At 38.1% G+C, this 24,859-nt stretch overlaps 1 protein-coding gene across 1 annotated transcript; it reads left to right on the forward strand.

The window, feature by feature from the left end:
- Positions 1–20,075: 20,075 nt before the first annotated feature.
- Positions 20,076–24,715, forward strand: LOC125408234 (odorant-binding protein). Its single transcript, XM_048446358.3, has 6 exons — positions 20,076–20,143; positions 20,570–20,709; positions 22,021–22,091; positions 23,437–23,547; positions 24,249–24,350; positions 24,699–24,715. The coding sequence occupies exons 1-6, from the start codon at positions 20,087–20,089 to the stop codon at positions 24,713–24,715; spliced, it is 498 nt and encodes a 165-aa protein (XP_048302315.1). The 5' UTR covers positions 20,076–20,086.
- Positions 24,716–24,859: the final 144 nt, after the last annotated feature.

Below are 24,859 nucleotides of genomic sequence, written 5' to 3' on the forward strand. Positions count from 1 at the left end.
CTACTGAGGTTATATGTAGGAAGTGGTCTCCTGTGCCCATGTGTTGCAGGCTACTTTCCACTTTCTCTTCTATCAGGTTCAGTGTGGTCAAATTTATATTGAGGTCTTTAATTTATTTAGACTTGAATTTTGTGTGTTTTAATTGATATGGGTCTATTTTCATTCTTCTACAGGATGACATCCAGATACGCCAGCACCATTTGTTAAAGATGCTTTCTTTCTTCCATTGCATAATTCTAGCTGTTTTTGTCAAAAATCAGGTGTTCATAGGTTTGTCGATCAATATCCAGGTCTTCAGTTTGATTCCACGGGTCAATGTCATAAAAACAGAGGTTTTTATGCCAATACCAAGCTGTTTTCATTACTGTAGCTCTGTAATAGAGTTTGATGTCAAGGATGGTAATGCCTCTGGAAGTTTCTCTATTGTATAGGATTGTTTTGGATCTCCTGGGTTGTTTGTTTTTCCATATGTAGTTGATTATTGTTCTCTCAAGGTCTGCAAAGAATTGTGTTTGGGTTTTGATGGGGATTGCTTTGAATCTATAGATTGCCTTTGGTAGGGTTGTCATTTTTACTGTTTTGATCCTACCAATCCAAGAGAAAGGGAGATCTTTACGTTTTCTGGTATCCTCTTGAACTTCTTTCTTCAAAGACTTAAAGTTCTTGTCAAATAGATCTTTCACTTCCTTAGTCAATATTACCCCGAGACACTTTATGCAATTTGTGGCAATTTAAAAAATGATGTTTCTCTGATTTCCCTCTGTGCTTCTTTATTCTTTGTGTATAGGAGGGCTACTGATATTTTTTTTTTGAGTTGATCTTGTATCCTGCCACATCACTGAAGACATTTATCAGCTGTAGGTGTTCTCTCTTAGACATTTTTTTTTTGATTTTTGAGACCGGGTTTCTCTGTAGTTTTTGGTGCCTGTCCTGGAACTAGCTCTTGTAGACCAGGCTGGCCTCGAACTCACAGAGATCCGCCTACCTCTGCCTCCCAAGTGCTGAGATTAAAGCTTTCGCCGCCACCGCCCGGCCTCTCTTAGACATTTTTTGATCACTTATGAACACTAATATCATCTGCAAATAAGGAAAGTTTGACTTCTTCCTTTCCAATTCAAATCCCCTTGATCTCCTTGTGTTGTCTTATTGCTATTGCTAGAACTTCAAGCACCATGTTGAAGAGATAGGAAAGAGTGGACAGCCTTTTCTTGTTCCTGATTTTAGTGGAATTGCTTTGAGTTTCTCTCCATTTAATTTGATGTTAGCTGTCAGCTTGCTATATATTGCTTTTATTATATTTAGATATCATCCTTGTATTCCTAATCGTTCTAAAACCTTTATCATAAAGTAGAATTGAATTTTGTCAAATGATTTTCAGCATCTAATGAAATGATCATATGGTTTTTCTTCTTTTGGTTTATTTATATGATGGATTACATTGATAGATTGTCATATGTTGAACTAACCCTGCATCTCTGGGATGAAGCCTACTTGTTCATGTTGGATAATTTTTTTTGATGTGTTCTTGGATTCGGTTTGGCAGTATTTTATTGAGAATTTTTGCATAGATGTTTATGAGGGAAATTGGTCTGCAATTCTCTTTCTTGGTTAAGTCTTTGTGTGGTTTTGGAATCAGGGTGACTTTAGCTTCATAAAAAGAGTTTGACAATGACTCTTCTGTTTCTGTTATGTAAAACACATTAAGGAGTATCTGGCCCTGGGCTTTTTTGGTTGGGAAGTTTTTGATGACAGACAGCTTCTATTTCCTCATGATTTATAAGTCTATTTAAATTGTTCACCTGGTCTTCAGTTAATTTTGGTACATGGTATTTATCTGAAAATATCCATTTATTTTACATTTTCCAATTTTTTGGCATACAGGATTTTGTAGTAAGTCCTAATGATACTCTGAATTTCCTCATTGTCTGTTGTTATGCCCCTTTTTTCATTTCTGATCTTGTTAATTTGGGTGTTTTCTATCTGCCTATTGATTACTTTGGATAAGAGTTTGTCAATCTTGCTGATTTTAACAAAGAACCGGCTTTTTGTTTCATTGATTCTTTGTATTGTTTTCTACTGCAACTTTGCTAGATTAGCATAATTCCCTCCTATATTCTAAATCTTTTCTTTATAACCAGACATAAGTGTAGGTAGAACCCCTTTCTGAGAAAAGTTTCTCTTTACAGCAAATGAAAACCATCACAAAAATCCACACCTGGACACAAGCTAGAAAACAACAGATTGTGGGGCCAGGTCCCAATGGATTAATGTACATCTCAACTTCTGCATCTAGGGACCAGGGAACATCTCTGAAGAGGGTGTAGAAAGATACTAAATGACAGAATACCAAGAATTCTGCCGTGGCACATAAGATGCTAGAAATTAAAGAATTAAAGATAGGAGGAATGTCAATATCAATGTTACCATGAAGGAGGAAAATTATGCTGAGGTCTGAAGGCGTAAGTCACAGACAATCCCACACCAGTTTGGAATTATGATTAACAGAATGGTTATTTATTCAAAGAGGACAAAACTTACAGATTACCGTCCCAGATAACAGCCTCTCCAAGTGAACAGGAAAGGAGTCTAGGAGCCAGAAGCGGAGCCAGAAGCCAAAAAGGGAGTGGAGGACAGCCACTGCTTTTTTTAAAGAGAGAGAGACCACACCCCAATGGGCTGGTAACTCAGCGGTGATTGGCTGAAGGAGTGGAAAGGGCTCCCGCAGCATCTCCCCCTTTTGTTTAAGTAAGAGAGTTCTAAGCCTACTACGAAATCATATACAATAAGTACAAATCTACGAAATTATATACAATAAATACAAATATCCTATTCTAACTAGCTTAAGTCTTGTATAACAATACATTAGCCAAGTCATGAAAGGAAAGTAACTACGTTTATATAATCTTCAATCCCATCAAAGATCTGAGAAAGGAAATAATGTTACCTGAGTAATTAGGAAGTGCAATCAAACAACCTCCAGAACATGTAACAAATCACAGAGACAACTGGCTACCTGGGCAAACACCCAAAGTCACGTTTGCAGCGTTGAAGCAACCAACTTTGGCTTAGGCCTGACGTAATTGACATACCATTTTCAAAGGCAAGAAACTTCAAAAATATCTTAACCTGTCTTGGCAGGATATGACAGTCCTGTTTTATCCATTTACAGATATTCTGTAACTCTCTCAGTAGTTGAGGTATGAGCATTTCTTTACCCAAAGGCCAGTTCTGCCAAGAAGAAAGGCTCCAGGTGGAGTGTCTTTGGTGCTCAACATTCTCTCGGGAATAAATCAGTGTTGCCAGGAGCGATTGTGTCTCCCTACCACAGAGCTCTGAATTAGATTAAAGGCCATTTTCTACAGCTCTTTGAAGAAGTTGAAGATTATCTATCTATACTGAATATAATCTCTATGTATCTAAAGAACCTGATTAGTCTAATTATAAATGACAAACTTAGATGACTGTTGATCTATATAATTCTCAATATTTAACTTAAAGACTGAGATAATAAACAACTGTGAAATAAATGAGGACAATGTGACCTCCAAATATAAACAATGTGCAAGTATACATTGCAATATGGTAAATATATATATATCAATACATAAACAATATATAAGTTTCTTAATCAGAGGTAGAAGTGTACAATGCAATATGGTAAATATACATATATCAATACAATATATATATCAATACATAAAAATGTTTTAAACAGAGGTAGAAGCATGCATGCATAAAATAGTCAACATAATTTAACTTTGTATCAATATATAAGAATCGATACCAATATGTTTATCTAAAAACAATAACTCACAAGTCCAAATCTATTATCCCTTAATCCAATTATCCCTCTTTTTTTTTTAAAGATTCCTGCGCTTATAAAATTCCTCCCCCAACCCTCAACCATATACTAATTATAACCAACCCCTAAATAATGTCCCTAAACCCAAGGACAAACTTTACTGGGAGAGAGGATGTCGTTCTCTAGAATTACTTCCAGCTCTCATGGGGGCGACGTTCTTTCTGGGGGATCCTGTGACAGTAAAATGATGGTTAAATTTAAAGATCAATGTCTTTTAAAATTGCAAATGGTCTCTGAGTATTTTGTGGAGGTCTGGCCAGAATGTTGTACAAGATGTGCACCATTTCAGCTAACCACGTTGGAACTGTCTTGTGCAGCTGGTACCCAAAACAGGTCTTGTAGTAGAGCTATCAGTATCATGACGTCATCTCAACCAGGTGGAGTTGTTGTTATGGGGCCCCATCTTCTTCCTGGAAACTTCAAATGTCACTGCAGGAAAAACTCATTGTTCATTGTGGAAAACTTAAACAGTAATCATATAGACATATACAGACATACATATATTCAATGAAAGGCATGATAGATATATTTAATGAAAGGTATGATAGATATGAAGAAAAGTAAAGATGTTTTCTAAACTCATATTTCTTTCTGTCCCATATCATGGCTCTTGACATGAGACAGAAACTCCAGAAACTCTGGGTTTTTCTTTTAACAACAGGCTTGGAATTAGAGAGGGACTGAGCCAGAGTCAAACTCTAAAACCAGCTCTATAAATTTAGAAATATGATTTAGTATATTGTACTTACAGAACATATTCAGTTTTCTTGATAGTCCCTATTGGGCCATTATTTTCCATCTGGCAGTATTCAAATATCCAGGGTCCCTTGAACCTTTCAAAGATCAGTGTTTTCCTGTGGAGATAAGAACAGAACCCTGCCCCAATTCTGTATGTTTTTCTTACCACCTGTATGAATATCATCAGTGTAGATGAGCTGTCATTTCTCCTTTCCAAGAGGTTTCTCCTCTTCAAATCGAACCTTTATTAATTTTGATGGTATCCACAATTTTTCTTCTCCTGTGGAAATAAGAGCAAAACCCCTTCCCCAACGTAGCACATCTCCTGGCTTCCACTGAGAGGTCAGCACGTCTTTGAAATAAACAGGTTGGTTTAGTTCAGAAGTTTTTTCCATTATCCAATGCCTCTCTGCTGCTGTTGTTCCTTTCTCATTAGCATTAAGAAAATTCAAGGTTAATAAAGCATTATGCAATCTATTTCTGGGGGTATCTTTAGTCCCTTTCTGTTTGTTTAGCATATCCTTTATAGTATGATTTGATCTTTCTATAACTGCCTGACCTGTATGATTATTTGGTATACCTGTAACGTGTTTTATATTATAATAAGCAAGGAAGTGTTTCATTTTCTTCGATACAAATGCTGGACCATTGTCTGTCTTTATTTGTGCAGGTATACCCATGATGGCCAAAACTTCCAATAATTGTGTGATTACCGAATCAGCCTTTTCTGAGCTCAGGGCAGTTGCCCATTGAAAACCTGAATTCGTGTCTATGGTGTGGTGTACATATTTTAATTTAGCAAATTCCATAAAGTGGAACACATCCACCTGCCAGATTTCATTCCTTTGAGTACCCTTTGGGTTACTCCCTGCAGGCAATGGTGTTTGATTATAGAAAGAACAAGTAGGACATCTCTTTATAATGTCCTTAGCTTCTTGCCATGTAATGGAAAACTCTTTCTTTAAGTCTTTACTATTGACGTGATGTTTTTTATGAAATTCTGAGGCCTGCAGAATGCTTCCAATCAATAATTGGTCAACTTCAGCGTTACCTTGTGCTAGAGGGCGAGGCAGACCGGTATGGGACCGGAGGTGTGTTATGTACATTGGACAAAGCCTATTCCTAATTATGTCCTGTACCTGGATAAACAATGAAGTCAGCTCTGTGTCATCTGGTATGAATTCAGCGGTTTCAATATGCAAGATAACTCTTTCTACATATTGTGAATCTGTAACTATATTAAGAGGTTCTTTAAAATCCCTTAGCACCATAAGAATGGCTTATAATTCTGCCTTCTGGACAGAATTATAAGGGCTTTGTTCCACCTTACTCAATTCTTCCGATTTATAACCTGCTTTACCTGATTTATTTGCATCGGTATAAAATGTCCGGGCTCAATAGACGCCCAGGTCTCCCTGCAGTGCTGGCTCCCCCCTCCCACCTGCCATCCCAGCTCCCATCCAGGTACGAATTCCTATATTTCTCCCTTCCCCCTGGGGCCATAAAATTTCCCCAGCTCAGCTGCCTTGCGAGCTGGGCCTGGGCTGTAGGCGCATCCCAGCTGGAGGCAGTTCCTGGGTCTTAAAGGCCTCCCTGAGGACAGGTGGACCAGGTGCCAGCTCAGCCACATTCCTGACCAGCAGGGGCCCTGACTTCTAGCAGCGGGCCATCAGAGGGGTGAGTTTGCTTCGGGCCCGTGGCCGGATCCCGGTGAGGAGGAGCTTGGGCGTTCCCTGACCCCATAGATGCCCAGGTCACCCTGCAGTGCTGACTCCCCCGTCCCGCCTCCCATCCCAGCTCCCATCCAGGTACGAATTCCTATATTTCCTCCTTCCCCCTGGGGCCATAAAATTTCCCCAGCTCACCTGCCTTGCAAGCTGGGCCTGCATTGTAAGCGCATCCGGGAGAGAGGGAGTGCCTGTGCTTCAATAGCCTGCCTGAGGAAAGGTGGTCATTCTGTCAGTGAAGTTCCTGCCCAAGAAGGGAACCTGACCCGGTACCAGAAGTTCCAATAGAGAACATTTGAAGTAAGAGATGGGCAGACGCCAAGGCAAGACCTCATACAACAATCTGAAAAACAGCATGAAAACACCAGATCCCCAGGACCCTACAATAGAAGGACTTGAACACCTTAACCCAGAAGAACTGGAAAAAAGTGCCATTATGAAAGCAATAGAGTCCCTTAAACAGGATATGAATACCTCCTTTAAAGAATTGAATGAGAAATATAACAAAAAGTTTGAAGAAATAAGTAAATCCGTGAATGAGACCCTGAGAAACCAAGAAAAAACAAGCAAAGAGGAAAAGGAAACAGTTCAAGAATTGAAAACTGAAATGGAGGCAATGAAGAAAACACAAACCGAGAACCGACTGGATATGGAAAACCTAGGTAAATGAACGGAGACTACAGAATCAAGCATAACCAATAGAATACAAGAGATAGAAGAACGAATCTCAGATTCTGAAGATACCATAGAGAAAATAAATGCTCTGGTCAAAGAAAACGGCAAATCCAACAAATTCTCTTCACAAAACAATCAGGAAATCTGGGACACAATAAAAAAACCAAATCTAAGAATAATAGGGATTGAAGAAGGAGAAGAACTGCAGATCAAAGGCCCAGAAAATATATTCAACAAAATTATAGAAGAAAACTTTCCCAACCTAAAGAACGATATTCCTATGAAGGTTCAAGAAGCATACAGAACACCGAATAGACTGGATCAGAAAAAAACATCCCCTCGCCATATAATAATCAAAACACAAAACATACAGATTAAAGAAAGAATTTTAAGAGCTGTAAAGGAAAAAGGTCAAGTAACTTATAAAGGTAAAACTATCAGGCTTACACCATACTTCTCTATGTAAACCATGAAAGCCAGAAGATCCTGGATAGAGGTACTGCAGAAACTAAGAGACCATGGATGCAAACCCAGACTACTATACCCAGCCAAGCTATCGTTCACTATCAACGGAGAAAACAAAATATTCCAGGATAAAAACAAATTTAAACAATACGTAGCTACTAATCCAGCCTTACAGAGAATATGAGAAGGAAAATCACAACAGAAAGAATCCAAAATTTCCAACACTGCCTACAATAACTCAAACATCTAGTGACCATTCACAAGCAAAAATAAAAGAAGGAAAACACACACACTCTACTACCTAAAAAAAAAAAATGACCGGAGTCAACAACCACAGGTCATTAATATCACTTAATATCAATGGACTCAATTCACATATAAAGAGGCACAGACTTTGAAATTGGATACGAAAACAGGATCCAACATTCTGCTGTTTACAAGAAACACACCTCAACCACAAAGACAGACACCTACTCAGAGTAAATGGTTAGGAAAAGGTTTTCCAAGCAAATGGACCTAAGAAACAAGCGGGTGTGGCCATTCTAAAATCTAACAAAATCGACTTCAAACTAAAATCAATCAGAAGAAATGGAGATGGACATGTCATACTCATAACTGGAACAATTCATCAGGAGGAAGTCTCAATCCTGAATATCTATGCTCCTAATATAGAGGCACCCACATATGTAAAAGAAACACTTCTAGAACTCAGGGTAGTCATCAAACCACACACACTAATAGTAGGAGACTTCAACACTCCTCTCTCACCAATGGACAGGTCAATCAGACAGAAACCAAACAGAAAATTAAGAGATTTATTGGAGGTATTGAATCAAATGGACGTAACAGACATCTATAGAACACTCCACCCAAATAGGAAAGAATATACCTTCTTCTCTGCAGCTCATGGAACCTTCTCGAAAATTGACCACATACTGGGTAACAAAGCAAACTTCCACAGATACAAAAAAAAAAATTAGTAACCACCTGTGTCTTGTCAGATCACCATGGATTAAAATTAGAATTCAACAACAACACTACCCCCAGGAAGCCAACAAACTTATGGAAGTTGAACAGTCAACTACTAAATCACCCCTGGGTCAAGGAAGAAATAAAGAAATTAAACTCTTCCTTGAATTTAATGAAAACAAAGACACAACATACTCAAACCTATGGGACACTATGAAAGCAGTGCTAAGAAGAAAGTTCATAGCACTAAGTGCCCAATTAAAGAAAATGGAGAAAGCACACATTGGAGACTTAACAGCCCACTTGAAAGCTCTAGAAAAAAAAGAAGCTGATTCACCCAGGAGGTCTAGAAGACTGGAAATAATCAAACTGAGGGCTGAAATCAACAAAATAGAAACAGAGAAAACAATCCAAAGAATCAATGAATCAAAAAGCTGCTTCTTTGAGAAAATCAACAAGATTGACAAACCCCTATCCAAATTAATCAAACGGCCGAGAGAGAACACGCAAATTAATAAGATCAGAAATGAAAAGGGGGACATAACCCCAGACACAGAGGAAATTCAGACAATCATTAGATCTTACTATGAAAGTTTATATGCCAAAAAGTTGGAAAATGTAAAAGAAATGGACATTTTTTTAGATAAGTACCATATACCAAAGTTTAACCAAGAACAGGTGAACAATCTAAATAGACCTGTTAGTCGTGAAGAATTAGAAGCTGTTATCAAAAATCTCCCTACCAAAAAAAGCCCAGGACCAGATGGTTTCAATGCAGAATTCTACCAGAACTTTCAGGAAGAGCTAATACCTGTACTCCTTAACGTATTTCACAATATAGAAACAGAAGAGTCATTGCCAAACTCCTTTTATGAAGCTACAGTTACCCTAATACCAAAACCACACAAAGACACAACCAAGAAAGAGAATTACAGGCCAATCTCACTCATGAACATCGACGCGAAAATTCTCAATAAAATCCTGGCAAACCGAATCCAAGAACACATTAGAAAAATTATCCATTATGATCAAGTTGACTTCATTCCAGAGGTGCAGGGCTGGTTCAACATACACAAATCTATCAATGTAATCCATCATATAAATAAACTGAAAGAAAAAAACCATATGATCATCTCACTAGATGCTGAAAAAGCATTTGACAAAATTCAACACCCATTTATGATAAAGGTGTTGGAGAGACTGGGGATACAAGGATCATACCTAAATATAATAAAAGCAATATACAGCAAGCCGACAGCTAACATCAAACTGAATGGAGAGAAAATTAAAGCCTTTCCACTAAAATCAGGAATGCGACAAGGCTGTCCACTCTCTCCATACCTCTTCAATATAGTGCTTGAAGTTCTAGCAATAGCAATAAGACAACATGAGGAGATCAAGGGGATTCGTATTGGAAAGGATGAAGTTAAACTTTCGTTATTTGCTGACGATATGATAGTATACCTAAGTGACCCCAAAAACTCTACCAAAGAACTCCTACAGCTGATAAACACCTTTAGTAACGTGGCAGGATACAAGATCAACTCCAAAAAATCAGTGGCCCTCCTATACACAAAGGATAAAGAAGCAGAGAGGGAAATCAGAGAAACATCACCTTTCATGATAGCCACAAATAGCATAAAATATCTTGGGGTTACTCTAACCAAGGAAGTGAAAGACTTATTTGACAAGAACTTTAAGTCTTTAAAGAAAGAAATTGGGGAGGATACCAGAAAATGGAAAGACCTCCCCTGCTCTTGGATTGGGAGAATCAACATAGTAAAAATGGCAATTCTACCAAAAGCAATCTATAGATTCAATGCAATCCCCATCAAAATCCCATCAAACTTCTTCACAGACCTTGAGAAAACAATGATCAAGTTTATATGGCAAAACAAAAAACCCAGGATAGCCAAAACAATCTTATACAATAAAAGAACTTCTGGAAGTATTACCATCCCTGACTTCAAACTCTATTGCAGAGCTACATTATTGAAAACAGCTTGATATTGGCATAAGAACAGAGAAGTCGACCTATGGAATCGAATAGAAGACCCAGATATTAACCAACAAACCTATGAACACCTAATTTTCGACAAGGGAGCTACAGGTATACAATGGAAGAAGGAAAGCATCTTTAACAAATGGTGCTGGCATAACTGGATGTCAACCTGTAAAAGAATGAAAGTAGATCCATATATATCACCATGCACAAAAATCAATTCCAAATGGATTAAAGACATCAACATTAATCCGTCCACTTTGAACCTGATAGAAGAGAAAGTGGGAAGCAGTCTACAAGATATAGGCACAGGAGGCCTCTTCCTAAGTAGGACCCCAGTAGCACAGACAATAAGAGAAACAATGAAAAAATGGGATCTACTGAAACTGAGAAGCTTCTGTAAAGCAAAGGACACTGTCAGTTAGACAAAAAGACTGCCTTCTGACTGGGAGAAGATCTTCACCAAACCCTCATCAGACAAAGGTCTGATCTCCAAAATATACAAAAACTCAAAAAACTAGACACTAAAACTCTAATTAGCCCAATTAAAAAATGGGGGTACTGAACTGAACAGAGAATTCACAACAGATGAACTTCGAATGGTCAGAAGACACTTAAGGTCATGCTCAACCTCCTTAGCGATCAGGGAAATGCAAATCAAAACCACTTTGAGATACCATCTTACACCTGTCAGAATAGCTAAACTCAAAAACACCAACGATAGCCTATGCTGGAGAGGATGTGGAGTGAGGGGAACACTCATCCATTGTTGGTGGGATTGCAAACTCGTGCAGCCACTGTGGAAATCAGTGTGGCGGTTTCTCAGGAAACTGGGAGTCAACCTCCCTCAGGATCCAGCAATTCCACTCTTGGGAATATACCCTAGAGATTCCCTAACATACTACAAAAGCATTTGTTCTACTATGTTCATAGCAGCACTATTTGTAATAGCCAGAACCTGGAAACAGCCTAGGTGCCCCTCAATAGAAGAATGGTTAAAAAAGGTGTGGAACATATACACATTAGAGTTTTACTCAGCGGTAAAAAACAATGACATCTTGAATTTTGCATGCAAATGGATGGAAATAGAAAACGCTTTACTGAGTGAGGTGAGCCAGACCCAAAAAGAGGGACACGGTATGTATTCACTCATAAGTGGATTCTAACCATAATTAAAGGTCTTTGAGCCTATTATTCGTGATCCTAGAGAAGCTAAATAAGAAGATGAACCTGATGAAGATTATTTAGCTATCCGCCAGGAGGTAGGAAATAGACAAGAGTCCCAGGTAACCTCGGGTGCATGGGGGGGGTTGTTGGAAGGGGAGAGGGTTAGCGAGAAGGGAGTAGGGGAGGAATGGGGAAAGCTCGGTGGACCGGGATGGGGGGGAGGGAGAAAGGATGAATATGGGATCAGGGAAGAATATATTTCAACTAAGGGAGTCATTTTACGGTTTACAGAAGACTTGATTATATATGGGATCCCAGGTCCAAGGAGAGATCCCCAGATTGTTCTCTGGACAGAGGAGAGGGTGCCTGAACCGGCCTTGGCCCATAACCATACTGATGAATATTTTGCTTATCACCATAGATCCTTCATCTGGCGAAGGATGGCGATACAGACAGAGACCCACATTGGAGCACCAGACTGAGCCCCCCAAGGTCCAAATGAGGAGCAGAAGGACGAAGAAAATGAAAAAGGAAATCAGGACTGCGAGGGATCTTATCACCCACTGATACAAGGGGACGGATCTAATGAGAGTTTACCAAAGCCAGTTGGACTGGGACTGAACGAGGACGTGATCTAACCAGATTCTCGGAATTTGGCCGGATTCTCTGAATGTGGCTGGCCCGAAGTCTTTCTGAAAAGCCATTGACTATGACAGTGGAACTTGTTTCCTCTGCATATACTGGATTTTGGGGATCCAGTCTGTTTGGATACTCACCTTCCTGGACCTGGAGTGAGGGGGGAGGAACTTGAACTTCCCACAGGGCAGGAAATCCTGACTGCCCTAAGGGACGAAGAGGGAGGAGGAGAGGGAGTGGGGGGAGTGGGAGGGTGTTGGGAAGAGGGCCGGAAATGGAAACTTTTATAATTTAATAAAATTACTTTAGAAAAAAAATAAATTAAATAAAATGTCCGGGCTCCAGTTATTGGAGCATCACGTACAATTCTAGAAAGAACCCAAGAAGATCTCTTTATGAGGTTAAGTCTATCACTTTTGGGATAGTTGCTGTTAATTTCTCCCAAAAAAACTAGCACAAGCTCTTTGCCATGGTTCATTATCTTCCCATAAATTTCTTATTTCCTCAGTAGTAAAAGGCACTATAACTTCTGCTGGGTCTATACCTGCTAGTTGACAAAGTCTCAGTTTACCTTTTCTAATTAATTCAGAGACCTTTTCTACATAAGTTTTTATTTTTTCTTGGTTTATGAGGTATAAATATCCACTCTAAAATAATATCTTCCCTCTGCATTAAAATCCCTGTAGGAGACATTCTGGAAGGCAGTATGACTAGGATGGAACTAAGATTTGGGTTTACCCTATACACATGTGCCTCCTGTAATTTTTCCTCAATCATTGTCAGTTCCTTTTCTGCTTCAACTGTCAATTTTCTGGGACTATTCAAATCCTTATCACCATCTCAGGCTTTGTTTAACTGAACTATTAGATCAGGTGTTATCCCAACAGCTGGTCATAGACTGGAAATATGTCCTAACAATTTTTGGAAGTCAATAAGAGTCCGTAACTGGTCTCTCCTAATTTGTGCCTTTTGCGTTCAAATTTTCTCTAACCCTATTCTGTAACCTAGGTAATTAATAGAATCTCCTCTTTGAATCTTTTCAGGGGAAATTTGTAATCCTCACCTAGGCAAGACTTTCTTTACTTCTTCAAACATACTTGCCAAAATATCTTTATTTGTATCAGATAATAAAATGTCATCCATGTAATGATAAATTATGGACTTGGGAAATTGCTTACGAATTATTTCCAATGGCTTATTAACAAAATATTGGCACAATGTGGGACTATTGAGCATCCCCTGTGGGAGGATTGTCCATTCATATCTCCTAGTAGGCTGAGAATTATTATAAGTAGGCACTGTGAAGGCAAATTTTTCTCTGTCCTTTTCTTGCAAAGTTATAGTGAAAAAACAATCTTTCAAATCAATAACTATAAGAGGCCCTCCTCTTGGTAATAGAGAAGGCAAAGGAATCCCATATTGTAGCGGACCCATAGGTTGAATTACCTTGTTGACAGCTCTTAGATCTGTCACCATTCTCCATTTACCAGATTTCTTTTTTACAACAAACACAGGAGAATTCCAAGGGCTGGTTGATTCTTCAATATGGTTAGCATCTAGTTGCTCTTGTACCAGCTGTTCCAAAGCCTGTAATTTATCTTCAGCTAGAGGCCACTGCTTGATCCATATTGGCTTCTCAGTTAGCCATTTTAAAGGTAGGGCTGTTGGTACCTCTAAAGGTTTGCTATTGGCTGTATGTTCTTGTACAGTCTGAATGACTAGTGACCTTTTTCCATAATACCTCATTATATCCTTCCCAGAATTGTGAGTTCCTGGAACTACAGGAATGTTAATCTGTGTATTCCATTGCTGTAGCAGGTCACGGCCCCATAAATTTATTGCAATATTTGCTATATATGGCCTTAGTATTCCCTTTTGCCCTTCAGGCCCTATGCATTCCACCCATCTTGTACTTTGTTTTATATGACATAGGGTTCCAATTCCCAGGAACTGAACATCTACCTCTTGAAGAGGCCAATTTGGATGTCAAGATTCTGGAGTAATGATACTTACATCCGTACCTGTGTCTAATAAGCCTTCAATAAAAATGCCATTTATACAAACTCTTAGCTTTGGTCTTTGATTATTAATAGAAGTCTGCCAAAATATACGTTTACTCTGTCCTACTGAATTTTTTGACTCATTCTCCACATGTAATTCATCATTTAGACCAGTATTACCTTTTACAGCAGAGATTGGAGTTTTTAATTTTCTTGGTGAGACACATTTTCCACTGTAACTGGGAATGACTGGGCCACTTTTGGCTTGGGGGCCTGCGAGAGGCCCCTCAAGGAGTTTCCCGATGGTATCGGGTTGCCTTGTCTGTCTGTTGTTGACCTGCATTTGTTGGACCAATGTTGGCCTTTACCGTATCTCCCACATATACCTGAAGGCTGAGGTCTCCTACTTTTGTCATTCCCAGAGGAGATATTATTCCTAGAATTTCTTTGCCTGCAATCCCTTTTCAGATGTCCTAATTTACCACAATTAAAACACCTGGTAGTTTGATGTCTCCTCATAGCTTTGGAAATCGCTTCTCCTACCCAGGATTCATCATTATAGCTAAACGTCTCAACATTCATTGTATGCTGTATCCATTCTTCCATTGGTGCTGATCTAGATCTTAAAGGCCCAATTATCTTTTTACACTCACTATTTGCATTTTCAAAAGCTAGAGATTCAAGAAGTATTTGTCTGGCTTCTGGGTCTGTTACCCCTATGTCCAGAGCCTTAATTAATCTTTGCACAAAGTCAGTAAAGGATTCTCTCTGTCCCTGCCTAACCCTGGTATATGATTCGACCCTTTTTGCTGGATCTTGTATTCTATTCAAAGCATTCAAGGCTGCTTTGTGACATAAGGACAGCACTTCTTCGTCATAAAGAGCTTGGACCTGTGGATCAGCATAGGCTCCTACACCAAGAATTTGATCTTGAAAAACCTCCACACCTTTTGCTCTTCCTTGCTGTTCCGTATGTTTGGATTCTTCTCTGAAATAAATTCCAAACATCAAGGAAGGTTCATCATCTAAAACTGCAGACACTAGCTGAGAGAAATCATGGGGGGTAGCTCTGACATTAGAAGCCCAGGTCCTTATCATTTCATTAACAAATGCAGAGTGCAAGCCATAATTAATGACAGCTTGCTTAATTTCTTTTAAATCATTCATTGCTATTGGTGTCCATCTAGCTTCTTTAACTCCTTTGAGCCTTTAAAAGTTGACCCTTTGCCAGAATAAACTACAGGGTATGTTGTTAGAACCCTGGGTAAGCCAGTTGTAACAGCTGGTGGTGACACTGTATCCTGTCCTTGTGCCTTCTTACTCTGTTCACCAGCTCCAATAATTTCTTCAATCATTTCTAATCTTTTTATCATTGTCTCCCTTAAATCCTGAATCTCCTGACCTACCCGTGTTTCTAGGAATTTCACTAAGGTATCAGTTTTCTGGTTCCCATTCTGGAGGTACATTCTATCTGTTACCTTATCAAAACTTTGTGGTAACGTCTGAACGTCAAATTCAACAGCCTGAACCCTTTCAGGTAAGTTCCTAGTACCCTTGGATATGGAGTCAATTTTGTCTATCATAGTATCCACTTGTTCAGATAACCCCTGATTTTCAATAATTTTAATCCTTTCAACTAGTTGTTCATTATTAGTCTGTAAATATCGTATCTTCCTTAATGTTAAAATATTGAAAAGAAAACTGAAACCTAGCAACAAGTAAATTAATGTATCCCCATAGTCATATAAACCTTGCATGACATAATCCATTGCATTAATAAAGAAAACAGTAAAATTGGTGTTGGAAACAAAAACTGCCATATTACCTCTTGTCTAGTAGATGGCGCTGTTGCCAAGTTGCGACTAGAACCACTGCAAAGGTGATGGAAACAGGGTCCTGTTTCAGTGTCTGCCTTAATATTTGTTAAAAACTAGGAAATATAAGTTTCTCAAGAAAGAAAATTTAATTAAATCAATTCCATACATGGAACCAGAAACCCAGAATCCAGGGGTAGAAAAGAGCAACCCGGAAGCTGCATACGCCTCCACGTGACTGAGTCGTTCTGATTCATGCCACTAAAGCACCGCACTTACAAGGGAAATTTAAAAACAACTCAGAAAAGAGCAAACCAGGCAGACAGAGACTGTCCCGAGCAGGTGGAGCTTGGGAGGCGTGGGGTTTAATTGAACTGCTGGCTCCACACACAGGGCACAGGACACAGCTCAGGGAGGGCACGTGACTAGCCGAGCTGGCAGCAAGCAGTTGAGTGGGGGGGAGGGGGATTCTACAACCAAACGTGGGGCGCCAGATGAAGGCGTAAGTCACAGACAATCCCACACCAGTTTGGAATTATGATTAATAGAATGGTTATTTATTCAAAGGGGAAAAAACTTACAGATTACCATCCCAGACAAAAGCCCCTCTGCGCGAACAGGAAAGGAGTCTAGGAGCTGGAAGCGGAGCAGGAAGCCAAAAAGGGAGTGGAGGACAGCCACTGCTTTTTTAAAGAGAGAGAGACCACGCCCCAATCGGCTGGTAACTCAACAGCGATTGGCTGAAGGAGCGGAAAGAGCTCCTGCAGCAGAGTTCCAACAGTGGACAATGACCACAAATATCTAACGAGTGTGGGAAGGTGAAATAGCCTCCCACCTGGGGAAGCATGGCACTGCAATTGTTTGTTCAAGTGGCACTGTGATTGGTTGTTCAATGCAGAGTAGTAAGCCCTGAAACCATAGATACTTAAAGAAGAAAATCATACTCATCAGGCTGTGCCGCATTTATTTTGTAAAAAGAAAAAAATACAGAGACAAGAAGCAGATGAAATTTATTTATTTATTTATTTATTTATTTATTAAAAATCTCCACCTCCTCCTTACCTCCCATTTCCCTCCTACTGCCCCCACTCTCCCTCCCCCTCCCTCTCCAGGCCTAAGAGCAGTCAGGGTTCCCTGCCCCGTGGTAGACCAAGGTCCTCCCCGCTCCATCCCAGTCTAGGAAGGTGAACATCCAAACAAACCAGGCTTCCAAAAAGCCAGTCCATGAAGTAGAATCAAAACCCAGTGCCATTGTCCTTGGCTTCTCAGTCATCCCTCATTGACAGCCACATTCAGAGAGTCTGGTTTGATCACATGCTCCATCAGTCCCAGTCCAGCTGAACTTGGTGAACTCTCATTAGATCAGTCCCACCATCTCAGTGGGTGGACGCAACCCTTGTGGTCTTGACTTCCTTGTTCATGTTCTCCCTCCTTCTGAAGCAGAGGTAATTATGGGAAAGTGTATTGTTTTTCTCTGTGGGGTGTGTGAACCTAAGAATCAACCATGCAAAATAAAGGACAAATAGCTTCATCTGTGTAAAGTTGTATTTGCCATGGAAGATATTGCCTGAGTTTTCTCCTTATAGCAAAACCTTAGTATAAGGTCTCTCATCAGAGTGAGAGAAGGCTCTGAGAATGCAATGTATCTTTAGATAAGGAACTTATGTGTAAATATCCTGGGTGTTTTTATTCTGTGGCCATGGAATTCATAGTTACTACTCTTGGTAGAATGCTGAATACAAGATCAAAATAGACCCTTAATGTCATCACTCATAATAATGATATAGAATAAGAATCAGCATAATGTGAAAGAAATAAAAAAATGGATTTCAGACTGTTCCAAAAAACAGATAGAGGATTATATTTATAACAGATATAAATTTAAATTGTAAAGTCTTTTGATTCCTTTAATTTTAACATACCATATTATAACCACACCAATTGCTCCTTACAGTTCTTCCTTCAGAAGCATTTCATAGTTCCTCCTTTCTCTGACATTATTTTGCACTTTTTTAAAAATTAGTTGCTATCATACTCACAATTGTGAAAATTTGATGAATATGACTGTTATGTGAGTACAGATAGAAGAAAGGGAACTGGAGTGAAAGAATTTGCTTAGTGTTCCATAAAGCTTTTCAGAATATAAAATCCTTAACTAAGTTTGTGCATATGTTTATACTCAAGCAAAGACACAGGCAGTTTCTTGACACATTACTGTTAGAGAGGAAATGAAGAAGGAAGAAGGAAATATTTAAAAGCTATCCTGATTTGACCTCCACCTGAACAGATGAGGCAAATTGCCTAGGATTGAATGTGATGCCAAAGCCACAGGGAATGTGTTGATGTTGGGCCTCTGAGGTGATTTGTCACTCAACTGAAAACAAAGGATATTTTCTTTTCAAACTCTCATGGTTCATTCAACTTTGTGCTCTAAACTTCAGTATGTTTCTCAAAAATAATTTGTATCTTTTTTTATAATACATTGGGATGAAATGTATATATTAATTTGGGAATTTAAAAATACACTGCATAACGGTAAGTGTAAAGGAGACAGTTGTCAATGGAAATCTAGAAGATTCTTTTTTGTTGATTTTATTGAATTATACATTTTCTTTTCTCCCCTCCATGCCTCTGCCCTCCTTTTCAGCCCTCTCTCCCATGGTCCCCATGCTCCCAATTTACTCGGGAGATCTTATCTTTTACTTCTTCCCATAGAGATTATATCCATGTATGTCTCTCTTAGTATCCCCATTTTAGGATTCACTTGCTACCTTGGAACTCATATGCATGTAAAATCATTTAGTGATATAAGAGTCCACAAAATTGAAAGAGATGAAGGGGGTGCATATTGGAGGGATTGGAGGGAAGAAAGAAAGGAAAGTGGGGAATCATGTAATTATGCTATAATCTCAAAATTAAAAGAAATAGAGATAATAATAGGATAATTATAGAAAGTGTCATGAAGGGCTGACTAATTCTTTTTAATGATGTAGTTAGCAATCATTGGTTCTCAAACGAAAATATCAAGGTGCTAACTGTAGGTTATTCCACATATCAGAGAGGGAAGCAACAGAGGATAAACAAGTACTGCAGAGTCCTGATATGCTTGGTTGTTCCTAGAAATGGATGACAAGATACTATGGATGAGCACAATACAGACCTTGACCTTCGTTTTGATGTGTAAAGAAGTCAGCTAGGCAGGAAGGGTCCTTGCTTTAGGAAATATAATCATATTTTGAGGTTTAATGCAGAGTCCATTTGCCACATTTTACAGTTTTACTGAACGCCATTATTTTTATAGACTGTTTCATTGGATTTGTTTTCTTTTGATTAATGATATCTGTATTTATTGCCAGTGGCCATCTAGCAGCATTTTTTCTATTATTTATACAGTAAAGCTTTGGTGATATCTCTTGTAGATCTGTGTAATAGCCTTTAAATTGTACTGGAAGAATAAAGTAGTCAATATATTGAAAGACTTAAAGGTAGCATAGAATATATCAATACCCTTATAGGAAATCCTCATCAAGTTTTTCCATTGTATCTTCTAACAGTGTGGTTGCTTTGGCTCATATAGCCCAGGCCACACTTTAAAATTCATTTAACTGCACAGTGTTATGCTTAGATTCAGAATGTATTTTAAAGCATGTGCCATAGTTTTAAATGAATCATATATGACAAATGAACATGCTTTGTGACCTTTACCCACAAGTATAGTTCTGGAGGCAAAATAATTACTTAAATTCTCTCACAGGGATAGATCCTTCTTTCTGAGAAAAAGGCTCAATTAATCATCCCAACAGAACCTGACCTTTAGCCTAATCTTATTAGTTTAGAGATATGAGATCATATATCATTCAGCAGGGTGAAGTGAGCATACTGGACAGATGCAGGCTGTTGTGGTGCAGAACCATTGGTTGATTCCATGAGACTCCCTCTAACCAACTGTATAAAAAGCTTTTTCAGTTGAGTTCCTTCACAACTAATACCCTTCTTTGATCTCCTGTGGGAAAGCAAAGGCAGGCACCACCATGATAAAGTTTCTGCTGATGGCTTTGGCATTTGGTCTGGCTCATGCTCAGGCTGAGGTAAATTCATTTGGTCTGTGCACAGGTTTGATGTTCTTCAATAGTTTAGTTCTGTGGATGCATGTGTCATTCAGTTTGCCCATGCAAGTACCTATTAATGAAATAACCTTTCTGACTTTCACTCAGTTTCATTTTTCCAGGCAGATTTTTCAAAAATTAAACAAATAAAATTTTAAAAATGGGTTGAATTTGCAGAGCATAGGAGACCAAAATATGAGTAGTTCCAAAATGTCTCAGGTTCAAAATGCAATGTAAATTGAGTTATCATATTGTCCCGAGTTATTCTTCTTCCACAGAAGCATAATTTTGAACTAATAAGCAAATTATCATTGATTTATATTTCTCATTAGCTTATGACATTCCAAAGATTGGAATCAGAGATGCGAGTACCAACTCACATTCCCATGGCCTTTGTTGTTTGTTCAGCTTGAAGGAAAGTGGGTTACCACTGCCATCGCTGCTGACAATGTGGACAAGATAGAGAGAGGAGGACCACTGAGGCTCTACATTCGTAAAATTACTTGTACTGAGGCATGTAGTAAAATGGAAGTCACATTTTATGTCAAGTAAGCAAATTGTCAATGGTGCAACCTGGGCAGACTGTTTATGTTTCACAGATTTCTATATTGTTAAGCTTATGTGGGAATGTTCTGTTTCTGGTCATGAAACTGAAAATCTCATCTTCAGAAATGCGATTATGTTATTTCATGATCTGTTATTTCATTATGTTATTTCATGATTCTGGAAACCACATGAACTTAAGAATCTGTCTCCAATTCTATGAGTTTTTCCTGAGAAATTCTTCTGGCTGGAGGCCTGTGGTTGAATTTTATGCTCTAATATTAAAATCAGGATATTCTAAGGATCTCACTTCTAGTAAGCCAAAAGGTAGGTGTGAGCATTTGGGTCAAAGTTATGCTTGTTATATTTTTCAGGCATAGGTGTCATGAAAATATTCTTATAAAAACAGGTCAGAAAAAATCTAATTTGCAAATCCATGTCTGGTATGGGAAGTACTTCTCTATATGTGTTGCTTTTATTAGTTAATTAATAAAGAATCCACCTTGGCCTGTGATAGGGCAGAGTAGAGCTAGGCAGGGGAAATCTAAACTGAATGCTGGGAGAAAGAAGTTGGAGTCAGAGATGCCTTGTAGCCGCCAGAGGGGAAAGACGTGAGTTACCAGCCAGAACTTTGCCAGTAGGCCACAAGCCTCATGGTAAATGTAAAATAATGGAATTTGGTTAATTCTAGATGTTAAGGCTAGTTAGCAATATGCTTAAGTGACTGGCCAAGCAGTGATTTAAATAATATAGTTTCTGTGTGATTATTTTGGGTCTGAACTGCTGGAAACGTGTCTCTGATGCTCTAGTTTCAAAAATTTTCTTTCTGACATTTGGATGACAATGTTCAATGAAAAGGTGCTTAACACTGTAAGAACTTAAAATGTTTACAACCACTATTTTGTTCTAGCCAGAGTTGTTGTTTTAGGTTAGACATAAAAACATTTAAAACACATCCATAAAATCCTGTGTATGTGTTATTGTTGGACTAGAAAAAGAGAATTAACATATGAACATATTAACATATGAAAATCATACTCGGTGAACAGTAAAATTTGGACAAGGAATACAATACAGTCTTCATAACACTTGGGAACATTGCTACAAATAAAGTAATTCAGATGTATGATTACAAACAGAATAATATTTTCTAAACAAGAATTATGAAAACTGAGGTAAACAGAGTTTCATCTCTTCTAGCTCTGAACACTGTTCATAGACATTAAAGTATCTCAAGTTCTGTAAAACTTGAAGATATTTAATATGAATTCAAAAGATAAATACAATAATCCATGATTCCTCTGTTTGATTTTCAGTGAGAATAACCAATGTTCACAGACCAAAATCACTGGGTATAGGCAAGAAGATGGCAACTACAGAGCCCAGTGTAAGTATGGGATCTTGGCACTTCCTCTATGAACAAAAGCATTGTGGGTGAGTGCATACATGCTGACACTTCAGCCACCCATAGATACATGGACCTAGAACAATTTTGGTTATCATTCCTTCCAACCAACGGAGATATGTGGCAAAGTCAGAGTACATTGTAGGTCATCTGAAGTTTACATGGAGAAGAACACTATTAACTACCAATGTGAGTAATGCTAACAAAATATCTCCAAATAGTTTCCTGCATGAAAATTTACTTCTAGACATTATTCAGTGTCTTTTCTTTCTTACAGTTTCTTGGTTTGTTATTGGAGAGGCCTGCCACTCACTATTAGGTCTCAGTAGCCTCAAACATCTTTGCAAACTTCATGATTCAGTCTATCAAGTACTTATATTACAGGGATTTTTCTATCATCCTGGATTCATAGAGAATTTCAATTAATAATGCTTTAAGAAAGTTTTACTTCTTTGCATTTTGTAAAAATCACAACATTTAGATCACTGAATGATAAAATTGACTTTTGAAAAGCAGTTAGGGGGAAATCTGTTTAATAATTTCAAACTTACTACCTCAATTTTGAAAAAAACTGCTAAAATAATATCAACACTATTTAACTGAATTGTACACAGCATAACTTTTGGGTTGATTTTAAATGGAGAGAAGGCACATTCTTCTGGCAAAAATAATGCTTTATTTAACCTTACATGGATATTAAAAAGCAGTCCTGTAAAAGAAAATGACCAGATTCTTAGATTCATTTATTTTCCTGTGAAACATTCTATCATTCCATTAGTGTCTGGAAGTGGAAATATCATAGACACACACACACACACACACACACACACACACACACACACACACACACACCAGAAAGAGAGAGAGTTTTCATCTTATTAGATGAAAACTTTTGTGTATATTTCTAATGAGTACAATCTTTTTTGCATATGTATCCCTTTGCCCACAAGGTATTATTATGATATGACACCAAAGTTTTACACTTTCAGGAAATTGACAAGTGACTTTTTAGATCTGGTTGAAAGGGGAAGAATTACCCAACAGAGTGATCCCACAGGTCTTGACACAGGAATTCAGAGGAAAGGGAAAGTGTCTGTACCCAGGATTCACTATCAGGTTTAAATAGTGAGAATGATTGGTTACCACATTATCATAGGATATGTAAAATTAATGACTGCAAGAATACCTTTACCCATGTGTGTTATGTGATAGTGAATCAGAGATGACTGCAGAGTCAGGGTCAATATTAATGTTTAGTCAATAGGTGACATCAAACAAAGTAGAAAAATGAATGACACTGACTTTTGAAATGTGTCTGTTATTGCAGTTGAAGGTGATAATGTATTTAAACCTGTGGCTGCAACAGAAGACATCATAGTCTTTGCCAGTGAGAATGTGGATAGAGCCGGCCGGACAACAAACTTGGTTTTGGTTGCTGGTAAGAATGGTAGTGGGTTCTCTGAAATAGTAACAAAAGTATGACCCTGTAAATGAGGATTAAGTCAGATTCATCCACCAAATACAGTATCCTGGTATTTCCAAACTCCTGTCAACTAAATAACAGTCCATTTGTTTTGTGAACCAACTTTTACATTATACTGTAACTCAAGTAGCATGGTCATTGAAGAGTAGGGACGATGGCGGGGAGGGGAATGGAAGAGTTTGTGTTCGTGTTTCCTCACTGGAAAGAATAGAGTAAAATAGAGTATTTTCCCAAAATTCAGACCATTTTGAGTGTCATTTGATCAAGTGTCTACTAAATTAAAATATGAACTCTAGAGTATAGATTTCGAAGAAATGTGAAGGTTCCATTGATAGGCATCCATGACTCTCTAGTGTTATATTTTAGAAAGTGGATAGGATTGAGATAAGTGAATTCTCTAGAGAAGTTTTTATTTTTAATTTTTTGATGTATCATGAAACCCTGAAAAGTGATGTCATACCATCATTTAGATTTTGTTAAATGTGTCCATGAAACTTTCAAAAATTATTGTTGCCTGTATTGACTCATTCAGGGTAGTTGAATTTATAGCAGTTGGTGTTTTTAACTGTATATTGTGGTGGGATACGAAGGACGCAATGTAAATTCTCCAGAATTCTACTGAACATATGTCTGACATTGTCATTCATGCAATGTAGGAAAAGGTCAACCTTTGACACCTGAACAACATGAAAAACTTGAGGCATATGCTAAGGAACACAACATTCCACCAGAAAACATTCGAGATCTTCTTGCTACAGGTAACCTTCATGAACATGAACGGTTTTGTCCATTGCATTTATAAATACATACATACATATACACATACATATGTATATGTATAGCAATAGATATTCATAAATACATGTATGTATATCTACATACTGAGTCTGTCTCTCTACTTATCTGTCTATGTATTGATGTATCCATTATTCTATGTATCTATCTATCTACCTACTCATCTACACAGTAAGATCTCTGAATCATGTTATATCTAGCTATATGTTATCTTTCAGTTGTTATTTCCAGCAACATCCCCTGGGGAACTGTTGTTGTATTCTTATGAGAACAGTTCTGTTAATCCTTACTCCATTCCACTTCTTTTACAGATACTTGTCCTAAATAATGATCTTCTGTAGGTGAGTGGAAACAGAAGTTGTGCCTAATCACCTTGATATTTGAATGGATTTGTGCTTATTATTTTAAAAAATTGGAGATAAGTATGTGACCAAGGGAAGAATGAATGCAAAATAAAGACAGGTTATTATTT

The sequence above is a fragment of the Myodes glareolus genome, chromosome X, assembly GCF_982192425.1.
Source record: "Myodes glareolus chromosome X, mMyoGla1.1, whole genome shotgun sequence".
Lineage (NCBI taxonomy): Eukaryota > Metazoa > Chordata > Mammalia > Rodentia > Cricetidae > Myodes > Myodes glareolus.

What these genes read in the sequence shown, in the direction of transcription:
- LOC125408234 (XM_048446358.3), top strand. Translation starts at nt 20,087, where the DNA reads ATGATAAAGTTTCTGCTGATGGCTTTGGCATTTGGTCTGGCTCATGCT. An exon ending in TGGCTCATGCTCAGGCTGAG is followed by an intron (nt 20,144 to 20,569) that starts GTAAATTCATTT and finishes TTGTTTGTTCAG; the next exon opens with CTTGAAGGAAAGTGGGTTAC. An exon ending in TGGCAACTACAGAGCCCAGT is followed by an intron (nt 22,092 to 23,436) that starts GTAAGTATGGGA and finishes CTGTTATTGCAG; the next exon opens with TTGAAGGTGATAATGTATTT.